Source organism: Gopherus evgoodei, chromosome 2, assembly GCF_007399415.2.
Source record: "Gopherus evgoodei ecotype Sinaloan lineage chromosome 2, rGopEvg1_v1.p, whole genome shotgun sequence".
Classification (NCBI taxonomy): domain Eukaryota; kingdom Metazoa; phylum Chordata; order Testudines; family Testudinidae; genus Gopherus; species Gopherus evgoodei.
Genome location: NC_044323.1, coordinates 59,056,111 through 59,071,680, shown reverse-complemented (window position 1 = coordinate 59,071,680; position 15,570 = coordinate 59,056,111). Strand labels below are relative to the sequence as shown.

General features: G+C 38.1%; 1 protein-coding gene across 2 annotated transcripts in view; it reads right to left on the bottom strand.

The window, feature by feature from the left end:
* LOC115645715 (ATP-binding cassette sub-family B member 5-like) overlaps positions 1 to 15,570 on the bottom strand; it is a 72,054-nt gene that overhangs the window by 38,276 nt on the left and 18,208 nt on the right. For both annotated transcript variants that reach the window (XM_030550731.1, XM_030550730.1), the window contains 10 exons: positions 15,424 to 15,478; positions 12,074 to 12,265; positions 8,765 to 8,936; positions 7,220 to 7,344; positions 6,954 to 7,131; positions 5,441 to 5,554; positions 4,912 to 5,022; positions 4,017 to 4,142; positions 2,637 to 2,840; positions 786 to 956 (listed from right to left, as the gene is read on the bottom strand). In XM_030550731.1, the coding sequence (XP_030406591.1) occupies positions 786 to 956; positions 2,637 to 2,840; positions 4,017 to 4,142; positions 4,912 to 5,022; positions 5,441 to 5,554; positions 6,954 to 7,131; positions 7,220 to 7,344; positions 8,765 to 8,936; positions 12,074 to 12,265; positions 15,424 to 15,478 (1,448 nt within the window). The remainder of the gene's footprint in view (positions 1 to 785; positions 957 to 2,636; positions 2,841 to 4,016; positions 4,143 to 4,911; positions 5,023 to 5,440; positions 5,555 to 6,953; positions 7,132 to 7,219; positions 7,345 to 8,764; positions 8,937 to 12,073; positions 12,266 to 15,423; positions 15,479 to 15,570) is intronic.

The window sequence follows — 15,570 nt, the reverse complement described above, 5'->3', positions numbered from 1 at the left end:
ACTTTTCTAAGTGATTTTTTACTTGCTCTTTTTTTATTTTATCTTCTAAACCTCTTCACTATATTAGACATTCCTTCAGACTTCTCAGTGAAGACCGAAACAAAGAAGTCATTAAGCATCTCTGCCATTTCCAAGTCTCCTTTTACTGTTTCCCCCTCCTCACTGAGCAGTGGGCCTACCCTGTCCTTGGTCTTCCTCTTGCTTCTAATGTATTGATAAAAAGTCTTCTTGTTTCCCTTTATTCCCATAGCTAGTTTGAGCTCATTTTGTGCCTTTGCCTTTCTAATCTTGCCTCTGCATTCCTTTGTTATTTGCCTATATTTGTCCTTTGTAATCTGACCTAGTTTCCATTTTTTATATGACGCCTTTTTATTTTGTAGGTCACGCAAGATCTCGTGGTTAAGCCAAGGTGGTCTTTTGCCACATTTTCTATCTTTCCTAACCATCGGAATAGCTTGATTTTGGGCCCTTAATAGTGTCCCTTTGAAAAACTGCCAACTCTCCTCAGTTGTTTTTCCCCTCAGTCTTGATTCCCATGGGACCTTACCTATCAGCTCTCTGAGCTTACCAAAATCCGCCTTCCTGAAATCCATTGTCTCTATTTTGCTGTACTCCCTTCTACCCTTCTTAGAATTGCAAACTCTATTATTTCATGATCACTTTCACCCAAGCTTCCTTCTACTTTCAAATTCTCAACGAGTTCATCTCTTCCTTGCTTTGAAAAAATATATATATTTGATTGAAGAAGATGGTACTAGAGGTTGTGTCAGTAACTCAGCATTTACCTTTTCCAGTGCAGCTTGGACTACTGACTCACTTTCTGTATCCAGGGCAGATGTGGCCTCATCTAACAAGAGAATTTTAGGGTTGCGCACCAAAGCTCGAGCTATGGCTATTCTCTGCTTCTGGCCACCACTCATCTGTGCTCCTCTTTCTCCTACAAGGGTATTGAATTTCTGAGAAAATAGCAGCAACACCATCAGTTTTGCAGTATAGACAATTAACCACTAAATAGTGCTTGATCCACAGTCCACTGAAGTCAATGGAAAGACACGCCACCTCCCAACCTTGATTTCAATGGACTTTGGATCAGGCCCACAGTGAGAGCAAGATAATTATGCATCACGGGAGCACCTTAGTGAAATGAAAGCTGAGGTTATATATTGTCTGATCCCCAGAGTGCAGGACACAAATCCCATTTGAAATGAAATCTACACAAAGTCACTTTCAGTAGCAAAAATGTTCCCACAAGTAGGTGGTCATGGAATTTTTTCAGATGAGGTACTAAGAACCAGAGGGGCAGCCCAAGTGAGTTTCTGCTTGATCTGGTACTGGAACACAGGTTTCTGATGTGAAAGACTCAAATCTTATCCACTCAGCCACAGAATCCCTCAGAAAAATATGTTAGATCTGCTGCCCTGATTCAGCCAGGTACTGAAGCACCTGCATAACTTGAAGCACTAGGGTGACCAGCTAGCAAGTGTAAAAAAATCGGGATGAGGTGGGAGGTAATAGGTGCCTATATAAAAAAAAGCCCCCCAAATTGGGACTGTCCCTATAAAATTGGGACAGCTGGTCACCCGATGAAGCACATAAGGAGTTCTATTGACAGGGAGGATACTCATGTTGGAGAAAAACTTCGTTTTTGCTTTTTGTTTGGGTGCAGCACTATTAAATACTTTATTTTAACCCTAGCAATTGCAATAGAGGGAGGGAGTGCCCTAGGACACTGGGTTGCCCCAGTCCCGGACAGGTCTCTCCACAGGTAAACAATTACAGCAAGCATTTATACCTTTGTTACAAACAATAACAAGCAATAATACAAACAATAATGAGCAACAGCTGCATTTTGTTTATACATAGGCTATCCTGCTATTTTATTTTTTTTATTTTTGGGCACTAGTCTATGTATTTAATTATTAGTGCAAGGTTGTAATAACTTTTTACATAGTTTTTTTTTACTTGCCTTACACTATTTCCGCTTCTACAAGTCTTACGTCATCAGGGTTACAGCTAGCCTAACTCTTGCTAACAAACTAACATGCATTAAAATCCCCTACAAATCCTTGTCAATTCTTTCCCTACTTCCACACTCATGTGCCTGAAGTCATGCACATGCTCAAGTGCCTTGTTGAATTGGGGCCTTTGTGCCATAAGCACTACCCTGATCACCACCTTAGATGTCTAAAAATACAAATTTTGAATGACACTGCAATTTCTACTCAAGGCCACAAGGTGGCTGTAAAAAAACATGTTTCTCTGCTTACATTTATCAGCTGTTGCTGAGTTTTGGTTATGCATATTCTGTGATTTTGTAGAGGGGCAGCTGTCCCTCAACGTGGGGCTGAGATTGAAGGAAAGACAACCATAGTTCTTACTTTTAAGATGCATTTATATCAGAGTCATCTATGCTTCCAGCTTTTGGATTCACAGTTATCCCTCCCCTGACCCCAGCCCGGATTTAATTCCATTTCCTTAGATGTCTGTTTCCAAGAATTTAGAGAAACATTGCAATTGCTGGAAATTCCTTCTGTCACACATATACACAAATGGTTTCTTTTATGGTCATACCTCAATATCTCACTTTATTTCAGTTCATTTCTAAGAATGCAAGTTATTTTAAGTACCATACTTACATCAGGAAACTCCATGATAAAATCGTAAGCATTTGCTTCTTTTGCTGCATTCTCAATTTCTTCATCAGTTACATCCTCTCGACCATATCTTATATTGTTTCTAATTGTTGTCCCAAACAGAACAGGTTCCTGACTGACCACACCAATGAATTCTCGGTAATGTCTCAGATTAAGGGACTTTATGTCATGTCCATCCACTGTGATCTAAAGAAAAAAAAGACTATGACAGTCTGAGGTTGTATATTATTATTTTTCTTCTTATTTTGTATTACCGTAGCACCTAGAAACCCTGGTCATGGACCATGAACCCATTGTGCTAGGTTCTGTACAAACACAGATCAAAAAGACACTACTGTTCTTGAATCTTTCTAAACTTACAAATGTTTAGGACAAAATCTTCCCATTCAGTTTGTTAGGGCAGATTTAGGATTCATGAGAAAAGTGAGGATTTATTTTTGTTTCAGTGAAGAAATAGTCCTTGGCCAGATGTTTCCATACACTAAGTGGAGATTTGCCTCTGCCGGCACCACATCTGCAGTAAGGTCAAAGTAAAGGAAAAAGGAAGGGGCCCTCAATCTGAATCCTACCATCCCTTACATAGTGTTGGCTGGAGATATTTTTCATTTTTGCAGAAGAGGAAAACTTGAAACCAGCAGAGGCCATCTCTGCTTACCAGTCATATGGTATTATAGTTTCTTGACACACACCCTAAGGCCTGCATGAAGCATAGTGCAAGGAGGATAGAAGAGAAAACGAATAACCATCATGTATCTTAAATGGGAAATCATTAATCCATATGGTGGAGGAGGTAACACAAAATTTGGCACTTTACACTTTAGCTGTGCTCAGAAATGCCCATGAAAATTCTTTGCCTGGATAGCAAATAGGAGAGGACGGATATAAGCGTCAGGCAATCATTGAGATGAACACCGGTCTTCTATGTACACTCTCACAGGACTGTGTGACACTGGAGCCAGGGTGGAGTGTGCTTGGCTGTATTTTGTTACAGTGTGTGTTTGGGTGTTCTAAATCCAAGCCCAACATCTGCAACAAATTCCTAATGTAAAGGGTGAGGCTGCTCAGAACAGAAAACACACGACAGTATTCAAAAAGCTGCCAGTGATTTATGTAACTTCCAAGTGATCCATGCTTTGAGGGCTGCAAGGCTCACTTTGTAAGAGTTCGACTTTTGTTAAATCTCCCAGCATCAGATGGAAGAAACAGCGGCTGATTGGCTCAAAATCTTGTGTATTATAGTTGGGCACAATATCCCCCACTTGTCTCCTTTTTCCTTGAGGATGTGTATAGCTATAATTCTTTGTATATTACTATTTTAATACCCATGTAAACAGTACTATGCTCTAGAATGGCTGTACTCACCATTCCTTCCTGTGGATCATAAAACCTCTGAAGCAGCTGGACCATTGTGCTCTTACCACATCCACTGCTTCCAACCAATGCCACCGTTTGTCCACAGTCAATTTTCAGAGTAAGGCCTTTCAAAACCTTGTAGTAGTTAAAAAAATAAAATGTAGAACAATCCCAAATTAACGTGATTCTGTCACTTAGGGTGACCAGAGGGCAAGTGCGAAAAATCGGGATGGGATGGTGGGTAATAGGTGCCTATATAAGAAAAAGCCCCCAAAATTGGGACTGTCCCTATAAAATCGGGACATCTGGTCACCCAACTGTCACTAAATCCTGCCAGATTTATCCCTGCTATATTTTCAAAACGCACTCATTCCCATTGCAAATTCTGGCTCTGATCTTATCTCATACTTCAACCACTGGAACCTGCCCTTCCTGACACCTCACATACTCCAATTTGTCCAGTGTTCTGCAGCAAAAAGTCATCTACTGACATGATTCTGACCACATTAAGTCCCTCTTGAAGTCCTTCCATTGGCTCCTGCATGCCTCCTGCATCACATTCAAGCCCGTGGGCTCACCTTCAGGACCCTGCATAACTTTGCTTCTTCCAATCTCTCTTCTCTTCTCCTTTAGAGGCCACACCTTTCTTGCCTCATTCAGCTCAAACATTCCATTGGCTAACAACCCCTTTTTACTTTCTTCTCCAACACTCTTCTTCATGCCTTCTTTTATGTTCCCTCTCTACGCTTGGAACTCAAATCAACCTCCTGACTCCAATCTGCCATGCTTTCATCCTATCCTCTAAAGCACATAATTCTTTTAGGATAATACACAAGTAACACGCCATATTTCAAGTTGTAGTCACTGTGACTACAACACAGCACAGAATAGGTGTTTCTCCTACCTGGACATCTGGTCTTGAAGGATAACTGAACTGTACATTATTAAATTCAAGTGCTCCCTTTATGTGATCGAGTTTGTGTCCATCTGAAGAAAAACTATCTATATTGGGTTTCTGGGGAGTAGAAAAAAATTAAAATTTAAGCAAATAATTTACAAATGCATAATTGAGGGAGATATCATTATAGCCTGAATATTTCATATTTTTATTCTACAGTTTAAAACATCTCCAACACCACACCTGTTTTAGCATTGGGTAGTTTGCAATCTAAGGCTAACTGCCACAGTTCCTTCGCTTTGGTAACTGCATTGTATTGTTTGTAATGTCCTTTTAAGAGCCTGAACATAATGTTTCTTGCTAAGCCAGTTTGGTCTTTTTCCTTTTTCGCAAACACTAATTTTTCCTCCTTTATTTTTCAGTGACAGTTACCATGGCTTTTTGCTTATTACTACTTTATTTTTCTATTGGCATTGTTAGTGCTCTCATGCAAGATACTAGCCCAATTATGAGGACAGAGTAGAAGGATCCATACCTGATCAATGATCTTGAAAACTTTAAAGGCAGCTCCTCTAGCAATAGAGAAAGTTTCAAAGTGTGGTGCTGCTGTGCCCAGGCAATAACTACTAAAAGTTACACAGAAGAAAACCTAGAGGAGGAAGAAGAGGAAACCAACACTGAAAACAAATCCAAAATTAAAGGTTGGTTCTATAGTCTTGATTTAGGCAACACTCCCATTTCTGACCACTGGAGCTATGCCTCAGAAAAGACCGCAGGATCAGTCCCAGCATTGGTGTGTCATTCACAAGACATTCCTAAGTATCAAAAGAGGAAGTTTAAACTTTGGAATGCCAGCACAATACCTTACAGTCCGGAGCAATAGAAATTGAGAAGGACTTCTGGCAAAATTCTATGGAATTTCTATATAAAACAGAAAGGAAAGGACTATTTTTGTTTTCTATTCTACTTGTCTCTATTGTCGTATATTTTAACACTAAATATTGTTAAAAATACAAAAAGGTCATTGAAAAATATGTACTGGCTCATTAAAGTGAGTGGCCTTTACCACTGCTAGATCAAGTTTTACAGAAAACTCAGAAAACCCGCAAACCACACTGTGAAAGTCCAACATATCTTTAGCTGACTACACCATAACCCCACTATTACTCTGAGTTTTAAGGCAACCAGTAAATAGAGTTTTTTCCAAACAATTAAAAATTCCACATAGTCAAACTTTCAACTTTATTCTATAGAATATCTTTCAAATGAATAGAAACACAAGATGTGAGGAGTACATGCAGCCACCCTACCTAACAGTTCATCACATAATTTGTGAGGAAGAATCTATTATGCAAATTTCACCTCCTCTTCTGTTTGTGGAAGATCCATGAGCCCAAATCCATGATTTTCTCTAATTTGTTAGTTATTTTAAATTATCTCATTATCTGTGTCTGATTATATTTGCAATTAACTTCATTTACTGCTGTTTAGTGGTGATTGGTCATATAGTAGCACGGTATTGTTTCTGTTCTGTGGCCACAATTATTATAATCCTTGTGTCTGGTGTGAATGCTTCTGGAAAGTAAATTTAACATTCATCTTCAATGCACATTTGTGGTGGTAAAACAAACAGCATGAATGTTCATGGAAAACAAACACAGAAGAGATGCAAATATGGCAGAGACAAATTTTTATATAAATTCAAACTTCTGTTTTGTTGTTACATTAAAAAGACAACAGCAAACCAGTTATGTGGTGAAGAGTCTCTTCTGCCTATCTAAATTCTTATATTAGTGCCCATTACCCTGGTATCCAAACACAACTTCATAACCAAAAGGGCAAGGAACTTAATTTTAACTTATATTTTACAGAACACAACCAGCTCTGCAGGAAGTTATAGAAAGAACCCAGCTCCTGGGAGGTTGTGGATTCTCCATACATATAATATCTCTTGTCCTTGCCTATAGCCACCATATCATATACTCAACATCACCTTCACAATGAAGTTAGTTCATAGAAAGACACTGATGTTAAAATATGACACTTACAGCCAGGACAGTCCCAATTGAATAGCCAGTATTCTCATCAAGAATTAAGGTAGTTCCATACCAAAACCCAAGGCCGTAGCATCCATTTATAATTAGGTACAAAAAACCAAGAGACAGCTTAGAAGCAATAGCCTTTTTTATACCAAGGTTTTTTGCTTCTCCTAGTTTACTTGTATATCTGTTAAAAAGACAAACATATGTTAGTCATTGTGGCTGCAGACAAAGTCATAAATTAAAAAAGACATTAATTATTGAGAGAGTCAGACCTATTGATTTCCTTCTCTTGTCCTCCAAAGGCTACAACAGTTCGCACTGATGACAGGACTTCTTCTGCTACTGCACCTGCTTTGGCATAGGCTGTTAACTCCTTACTGGTTAATGTGATGATCATCTACAGTCAATAGGAGCAGAATGAAGTGAACTTCTCAAACAAATTGAGAGTAGCTCTATACCTCACATTTATTATGTTATTTCTCCGAGCTCAGAACTGCCAGATTCACAATGATCTTTAGAAGTGCTGCCTGGGTCATTATTCTGTGTCTGATAAAGTATCCAATCTTGCAAATACTACCATGCAGATGTAAGTATGCACTATCCCAGTAATGTTTACAGAATTGGACCCATAGGAAACATTTTAAATGCTGTTCCATATGTACAGAACGTGTTATGGAATGTATCTTAGAAGCATAAAGATCTGCGATTTTATAAACTCTGTCCCGGCAGTCTACTAGACCTACCTAAATAGGATGAGTGCAGAGATGTTCATTAATTGGGATTCCCAACACCACACTTGGAGACCTTGCTCTGGGCCAGGTGAGGCCAGGAGAAAAATGCTAGGCCCAGAAGGGGAGGGTTATTGAATCTTCTCAAGTTTATTTATACTTTTTAAGATATCAAAAGACAATGTTAAAATCATAAAGGCATATGTTTAGGAGGACCACTACCTGTTACAAATAATCTGTTACCGAAATTGTGAAGTCTTTGGGACAGGAACTATCTTTTTGTTATGTGTGTGTGTGTGCGTGTGTGTGCGCGCGCAACACCTAGTAGTATGGTGATCCTGCTTGTAGCCTCTAGCTGCTACTGCAAGTCTACTACCATCACTAACAATACAAGAAAATTGAGACTAAGAAATATACCTACTTCCCTTAAATATATCTTTTTCAGGCTAAATATTTTTTGTAAAATTTTATTTTACTCTAGCTTCAAATATACTACTGGAGCTGCTCAGAAATTTTTCAACAGAAAACAGATTCATTGAAGCAGAACCTTTCATGGAAACATATTGGCTTCAACACAGCTTTTGTCCAGACGTTTTCTCAGGTCCAGAATACGATTTCTGATGAAAATGAGAGGTAGAGAGAGGGCCCAGAATAGCCAGTGATTAGGCACTCAGCTGGGATGTGGGAAACCTATGTTCAAATCCTTGCTCTGAATCAGGACAGGGACTTGAACCTATAGTTCCTACATCACAGAGGGGTACTCTGTCTATCTCTGCAAATAAACTATTTTTTTTTAAATCAGGCATTTTTCTTTTAGTTTCTTTTCTTTTCATGAACCATGCCCTTAGCAATTGTGAGCAGCTCTTAAACTCCTACTAAAGGAAAGTTAACACTTAAAATGTAATTTGGTAATTTAGAGATCAAAATGTACATTTATTCACACATAAGAATAAGTCCCAGGATTACACTAGTGGAAATCTGAGCTTTTCGGTAACTGTAATTTTGGCAAGTATATAGCAAAAACAGTTTCCATGAAATTCCCTTTCCCCAAGAAATCTGTTACATATTAATCTTTAAAATCTTGCCTACCTTAGAACAAAAAGCTGCTGATAGTACTACGAGGGGGCTTGTGGACAGAATCACAAGTGTAAGTTTCCACCCCTTTATAAAGCCAATCACTATGCCTACTGTGAACGTTGACATGTTTTGAAATAGCTGAGCGACTTTGTCTCCAATGCCATCATTGATTTTATTAATGTCTCTAAGGGGGAGAAAAAAAACAATTTTTCAGCTGAAGATAGTTTAGAGTAGTATCTATATTATCTCTATTTCTCTCTCATTTTTATTAGGGCTGTCAAGTGATTAAAAATTTATCACTATTAATCGTGCTGTTAAACAATAGAATACCATTTACTTAAATATTTTTGGATGTTTTCTACATTTTCAAATGTATTCATTTCAGTTACAACACAGAATACGAAGTGTACAGTGCTCACTTTATATTCTTGATTACAAATATTTGCACTGTAAAAAAACCAAAATAAATGGTATTTTTCAATTCACTTTATACAACTACTGTAGTGCAATCTCTTTGTCATTAAAGTTTACTTTATGAATGTAGAATTATGTACAAAAATAAATTAAAAAAATGTAAAATGTTAGCGCCTACAAGTCCACTCAGTCCTACTTCTTGTTCAGCAAATTGCTCAGACAAACAAGTCTGTTTACATTTGAAGGAGATAATGCTGCCTACTTCTTGTTTACAATGTCACCTGAAAGTGAGAACACGCATTTGCACAGCACTTTTGTAGCTGGCATTGCAATGTATTTATGTGCCAGATATTCTAAACATTCATATGTCCCTTCATGCTTCGGCCACCAATCCAGAGGACATGCTTCCAAGCTGACGACACTTTAAAAAAATGCGTTAATTAAATTTATGATTGAACACCTTGGAGAGGAATTGTATGTCCTCTGCTCTGTTTTACCCATATTCTGCCTATATTTCATGTTATAGCAGTCTCAAATGATGACCCAGCACATGTTGTTCATTTTAAGAACATTTTCACTGCAGATTTGACAAAACACAAAGAGGGTACCGATGTGAAATTTCTAAAAATAGCTCTAGTACTTGACCCAAATGTTTAAGAATCTGAAGTGCCTTCCAAAATCTGAAGGATGAGGTGTGGCGCATGCCTTCACAAATCTTAAAGCAACACTCTGATGTGGAAACTATAGAACCTGAACCATCAAAAGAGAAAATCAACATTCTGCTGGTGGCATCTGACTCAGATGATGAAAATGAACACGAGTCGGTCCATACTGCTTTGGATTATTATCGAGCAGAACCCATCATCAGCATGGACGCATGTCCTCTGGAATAGTGATTGAAGCATGAAGGGGTATATGAATCTTTAGTGTATCTGGCACGTAAATATCTTGCGATGCCGGCTACAACAGTGCCATGCGAATATCTATTCTCTCTTTCAGGAGACATTGTGAACAAGAAGCAGACAGCATTATCTCTTGCAAATGTAAACACACTTGTTTGTCTGAGTGATTGGCTGAACAATAAGTAGGACTGAGTGAACTTTTAGATTCCAAAGTTTTACATAACTGCACTCAACTCCCTCCCAAAAAATTCTACATTTGTAATCTACACTTTCATGATAAAGAGATTGCATGAGGTGAATTGAAAAATACTATTTCTTTTATCATTTTTACAGTGCAAATATTTGTAATAAAAATATAAAGGGGGCACTGTGCACTTTGTATTCTGTATCATAATTGAAATCAATATATTTAAAAATGTAGAAAAAATGTCCAAAATATTTAATAAATTTAAATCAGTATTCTATTGTTTAACAGTGCGATTAAGACTGTGATTAATATTTTGAGTTAATTGCATGAGTTAATTGTGATTAAATTGACAGCCCTAATTTTTATATACACACACTTTGTAGCACAGTATTTATTATTACTGTTACCCCTTTTGGCCCAAGTGGCTAGCCAAAAATTTTGGGGTCTTGCAGTGTCAATTTATCCTCCTAAGTGGAACAACGGAGCCAACTACCTTTGATGCAATCATGTTTATTTGCAAGGAATGTACAAAGTAATCCTCCACAACACTTATGCATATGCTTAATTTTAAGCATGTGAATAATCCCATTAACTTCAGGTAGAGTTAAGCACATGAGTGTCTGCAGGCTCAAGGTCGAGGTCAGGCAGATTTCTATTAATTTTATTTATTTATTACCCTATCACAATTTGTGAGTGCACTTTACATGACTTAAGGTTGGGTCTGCTCATATTTCCTGTAATAGGGGGGAAAAGAGCACCCTTGCCTCTTTGTCTTTAAAGCTGTAGACAAGTTCAGATCTCAGGCTCGGTCTATATCTAAAAACTTTGGTTGACCCAGCTACCTTGCTCAGAGCTGTGAAAAATTTCACACTTAAGGGAGAGATAGTTAAGCCAGCCTATGCCTTGGTGTGGGCTCTGCTATGATGACAGAAGAAACCTTCCATCAACCTAGCAACCACCTCAAGGGGGTGAATGGACTATAGTGATGGAAAAACCCTTTCTGCTGCTGCACTACACTAAGGGTAACTGCAGTAATGCAGACATCCCTCAGTTACATTAGTGTAAATTCACAGTAACTCAAGTGAATGCAAGAATTACTCTTCATTCCCAATGGTGAAACTGATGGCAGAATTAGCTCACAAAACACCAGTATAAAGGCCCACTTTACACAGGTGCAGCCTATTAGTCCCCACTCAGCCCCAGTGTAGTCACCACTAAATAGTCGCACCACTGCAAAATGATCTTAATGAAAACAGGCTTAACTGTCCAGGATTAGAGCGGCGTGAATATTTTCTGGTTGAATTAATCTATTTGGGAATTCAGGTTGAATTTGGTGAATACAAAATGAAAAAAAAAATGTCCAAAAGGTTCATTTTGACCTTTTCTAAACAAAACATTTCAATTTTTCATTTTGAAATACTGCTTTGTTTAGAAATGTAGTTAGATTGGTTAAACTCAGTTTTTGTTTCTGGTTGAACAAAATGTTTCATTTGACCAGAAATGATTTCTTGTTTTCATTTTGGCAATAACAAAAACATCAGGTTTTTTTACATTAAATTATTTTTCTCCCCAGATCTTTTGTTTTGACCATGAAAAAACAAAAAACAAAACAAAATCGAAAAAAAGATCATTTGCTCAGCTCTACCCAGAATTTCACATTCAGTGGAAATATATACGGCTTAGGCACAAGAACAAAGAGAAATTCTTTCAGAAGGCTTAAAAACTGACTAAGGACATAGTTCTACAATTCTTATTCACTGGGACTACTTGAGGGCTGCAGTACAGGGTCCTAAACAAACAAAATACAAAGACTCTTACTCCGTCAGACGTGTGTTAAGCTCTCCACTATTACTGCTATCGAACCAGCTGAGTTCCTGTCCCAAAATTGCGTGGAAGAAAGTTTTTCTTATTTTCTTTGTTTGCCTTGCTGCCGCCAAAACCCAAAAGGAAATCTGTAGGTAGCCAAACACTAAGGCAGTCGCTCCAATACCAACATAATATAAAGCAAACCTTAAATAAAAAAAAAAGTATTTTAAGTTGTGGCAACTTGGAAGAAAGGGAACTTGGTTATTATTATAAATAAAAAGGTTATTTAATTTTGTTTCTAAGGTTATGTCTACACTACTGCCTCTGTCAGCAAAACTTATCTCACTCAGGGGTGTGAATATTCCACTCCCGAATGAAATAGTTACCCTGACGTAAATGCCAGTGTGCACAGTGCTTCTCCCACAGACATAGCTTATGCCAGTTGTAGGAGTGGGTTTTTTATGCTGATGGGAGAGAGCTCTCCTGTCAGTACAGAGCATCTTCACCACACATGCTGCAGTGGCGCAACTGTACCGGCACAGCTGCAGCACTGTATGTGTAGACATGACCTAAAAGTTTCACTGCAAAATCCCAAATTCCTGTGGTGATGTTAACCACAGACATTTATCTAGCAAAAGCTGAAGCCTGATTCCTTCACAGTGGTATGACTCCACTCAACTCTGTGCAGGCCTCTGACATGCAGATAATATTGCTGTCCCCTGGCTGCGTGATGGCTAATTTCAGGGCTTTGCAGCAGGTCAGTTTCTGTGGCTGGAGAGAAGCTGATGTCTAGGAGTCAGGTCTGATGTAATTTGTTTATTTACGCAAGGGGTAGGCAACCTATGACACGCGTGCTAAAGTTGGCACGCGAGCTAATTTTCAGTGGCACTCACACTGCCCAGGTCCTGGGCAACAGTTCGGGGAGCTCTGCATTTTAATTTAATTTTAAATGAAGTTTCTTAAACATTTTAAAAACCTTATTTACTTTACATACAACAATAGTTTAGTTATAGATTATAGAATTATAGAAAGAGACCTTCTAAAAAACGTTAAAATGTCTTACTGGCATGTGAAACCTTAAATCAGAGTGAATAAATGAAGATCCGGCACACCACTTCTGAAAGGTTGCCGACCCCTGATTTATTCTATGAACATGATACTATCTATATGCGTAGGTGAGATCTGTGGTTCTTATACAGAGGCAGACCCAACCTGTCACAACCAACTCTGGAAACCCCAGCTCAGTCTGGGTCCAGCTCTAGGTTTTTGCTGCCCCAAGCAAAAGAATTTTTGGCCACCCCCTGCCTTTGTTTTGGCTTTTACACGTTTGCACTTTGCAATTTTTGTTTGTTGGTTTGTTTTTGACTGTTTAAAATTTTAAAAAAATGAAAACAGAGAATTTGTAGTTAGTGAAATAAAACAATTTCCTACTAGTGTACTAATTTAATTTTAACAAAATCACAATTACAAACAATCTGGGTTCAACTATGCAGTGTAATGAAAAGCGTTAGTATCTTCCGGTGCACCCAGTTACTCGTAAATTAAAAGAATTCATATGAATTGAATTTTTCTGGTTTTTATACTTGCGTAGTCTGTTAATAATTCAGTGAAATCTAAATTTTTTGCAATGGTACTTTCAATTGAAATTAATGCGAGTCCTGACAAATGATTTTGAGACATGCTGGACCTCAAAGAATTTTTTAGTAATTTCAGATTTGAGAAAATGCGCTCATCAGAAGCCACTGATACTGGTAAAGTTAAAAGAATGTGTAATGTTATAGCAGTGTTTGGAGTGAAAAAATAATTTCTTGCTATAAATTGTAATACTTTTAGAGGAGAAGTTTTAGGACTTGTTAGCTCAGATAAAGTTATTAATTCATCATACAATTCTACTCCACCAATGTCTGTAGCATTATCAGTACCAAGCACTAAATATAGCTCTTGGCAGTGCTTCATGAGGCCTGCTTTGGAAAACTGATTTTTAATATTTCCAATATGGTAAAAAAAAATCAAAAGTTTCACAATAACCATGCAACTGATAAAATATTTCTTCAAGGGAAGTTATAGCTACATCCAAAATACAATAGATTGGTCTTCCTCAGTTGATGAATAATCAATTTCAATGCACTGCTTAGAGCTTTTCCCCTGATTGTGGACTTTTAAAAAATACTTTTTTGAAATATGAGATAGTTTTTCTAATTCTTTTTGCCATTTTTCTCTTTGTTGCCAGTAGGCAGCACCAGAAAGTCATTTTTGTTTTTGTCCTGGCATTTTAGCCCCATAATCACTGGCACCAATGTGACACGGAAATTGGCGTGAATGGCGCCGATAGGACAGCACAGTACATACAAGTAATTGTGATTCCTGATTTAATTAATCAATAACAGTTAACATTTATGCACGTTCACCTTATGAGTGACCATGTCATGGCGTGACACGATATTTTCCATGTCACACTCCTATCGCACTACTGGATATTATTTTTTTTTGTACATTGGTGTATTTTTCAAAAAAAATAAAAAATATGGATGGCTGGAATGCCGCCCCTGGAAATGTGCTGCTCCAAGCACGCCCCGGTCCTGGCTCAGTTACCACATTCACACTAGAAACAGCTGCTTCCTTTGCTGTTCCTACAGGTCCCTTCCTCCTCCCCGCCCCCCCGCGCACAGTTGAACAGCACCTTCCCTTCTTGGTTGTCCCACATCACCCTCCAGTCAGGAGCCAGAAGGGCAGCAGTAGATTCACCTTTATCACATTCTCCACTCTGTCCTTTGCTGACCTCTCATTGCTCAGCTGATTCTGCACAATATACATTATGAATCTAAGGCCTATTACTGTTTGGTCAGAGTTCCTTTCCTTATCTGTACTCAAGATTAAAACCTTTTCATCATCGTTATGAAAAAGGCCAATAAAATGCTACATCTTCGGAGGTTAATGAGTTTAAATGGCTGTTCATTACTTCACATTATACATTTAGCTCCTGGAATCCCATCCTTTGCTCCCCACGGCACTCAGCTATTTCTTCCCATTCTGTCACTTCCCTCAGCTTTACACCAGCATCACACCAATCCATGCGGCTGGAGTTATCCCTGATTTACAGCAACGTATGTGAGCAGAGAATCAGGTTAATTCATTTTATTTTACTCATGAAATAAAATAGTTGGGACAGAAGGGAAAGTTGTCATGGGGATATAATTCAATGCAGCAGATAAGTCTGGTTCTCGGCTAGGGCGAAGGTGATGAATAACAACTTCTATCTAATGCTATTAACTATCTCCACAAACAGTTTACTTAGAGTCGGTAACTGCTATATACTTAACAGTTGCTAGTCAACCCAAAGTTAATAATTACTTTGAACTTACTCTGTCATTTGTTCTTCAAAGGGCACTTGTGACTGATTGCAGCTCAATGAACTTGCTGGAAAAAAAAGATGTTTAAAAGTTATGTAAGTTGTTAGAGAGACAAGGTGGGTGAGGTAATGTTTTTATTGGTGATACCGAAAAGTTTTC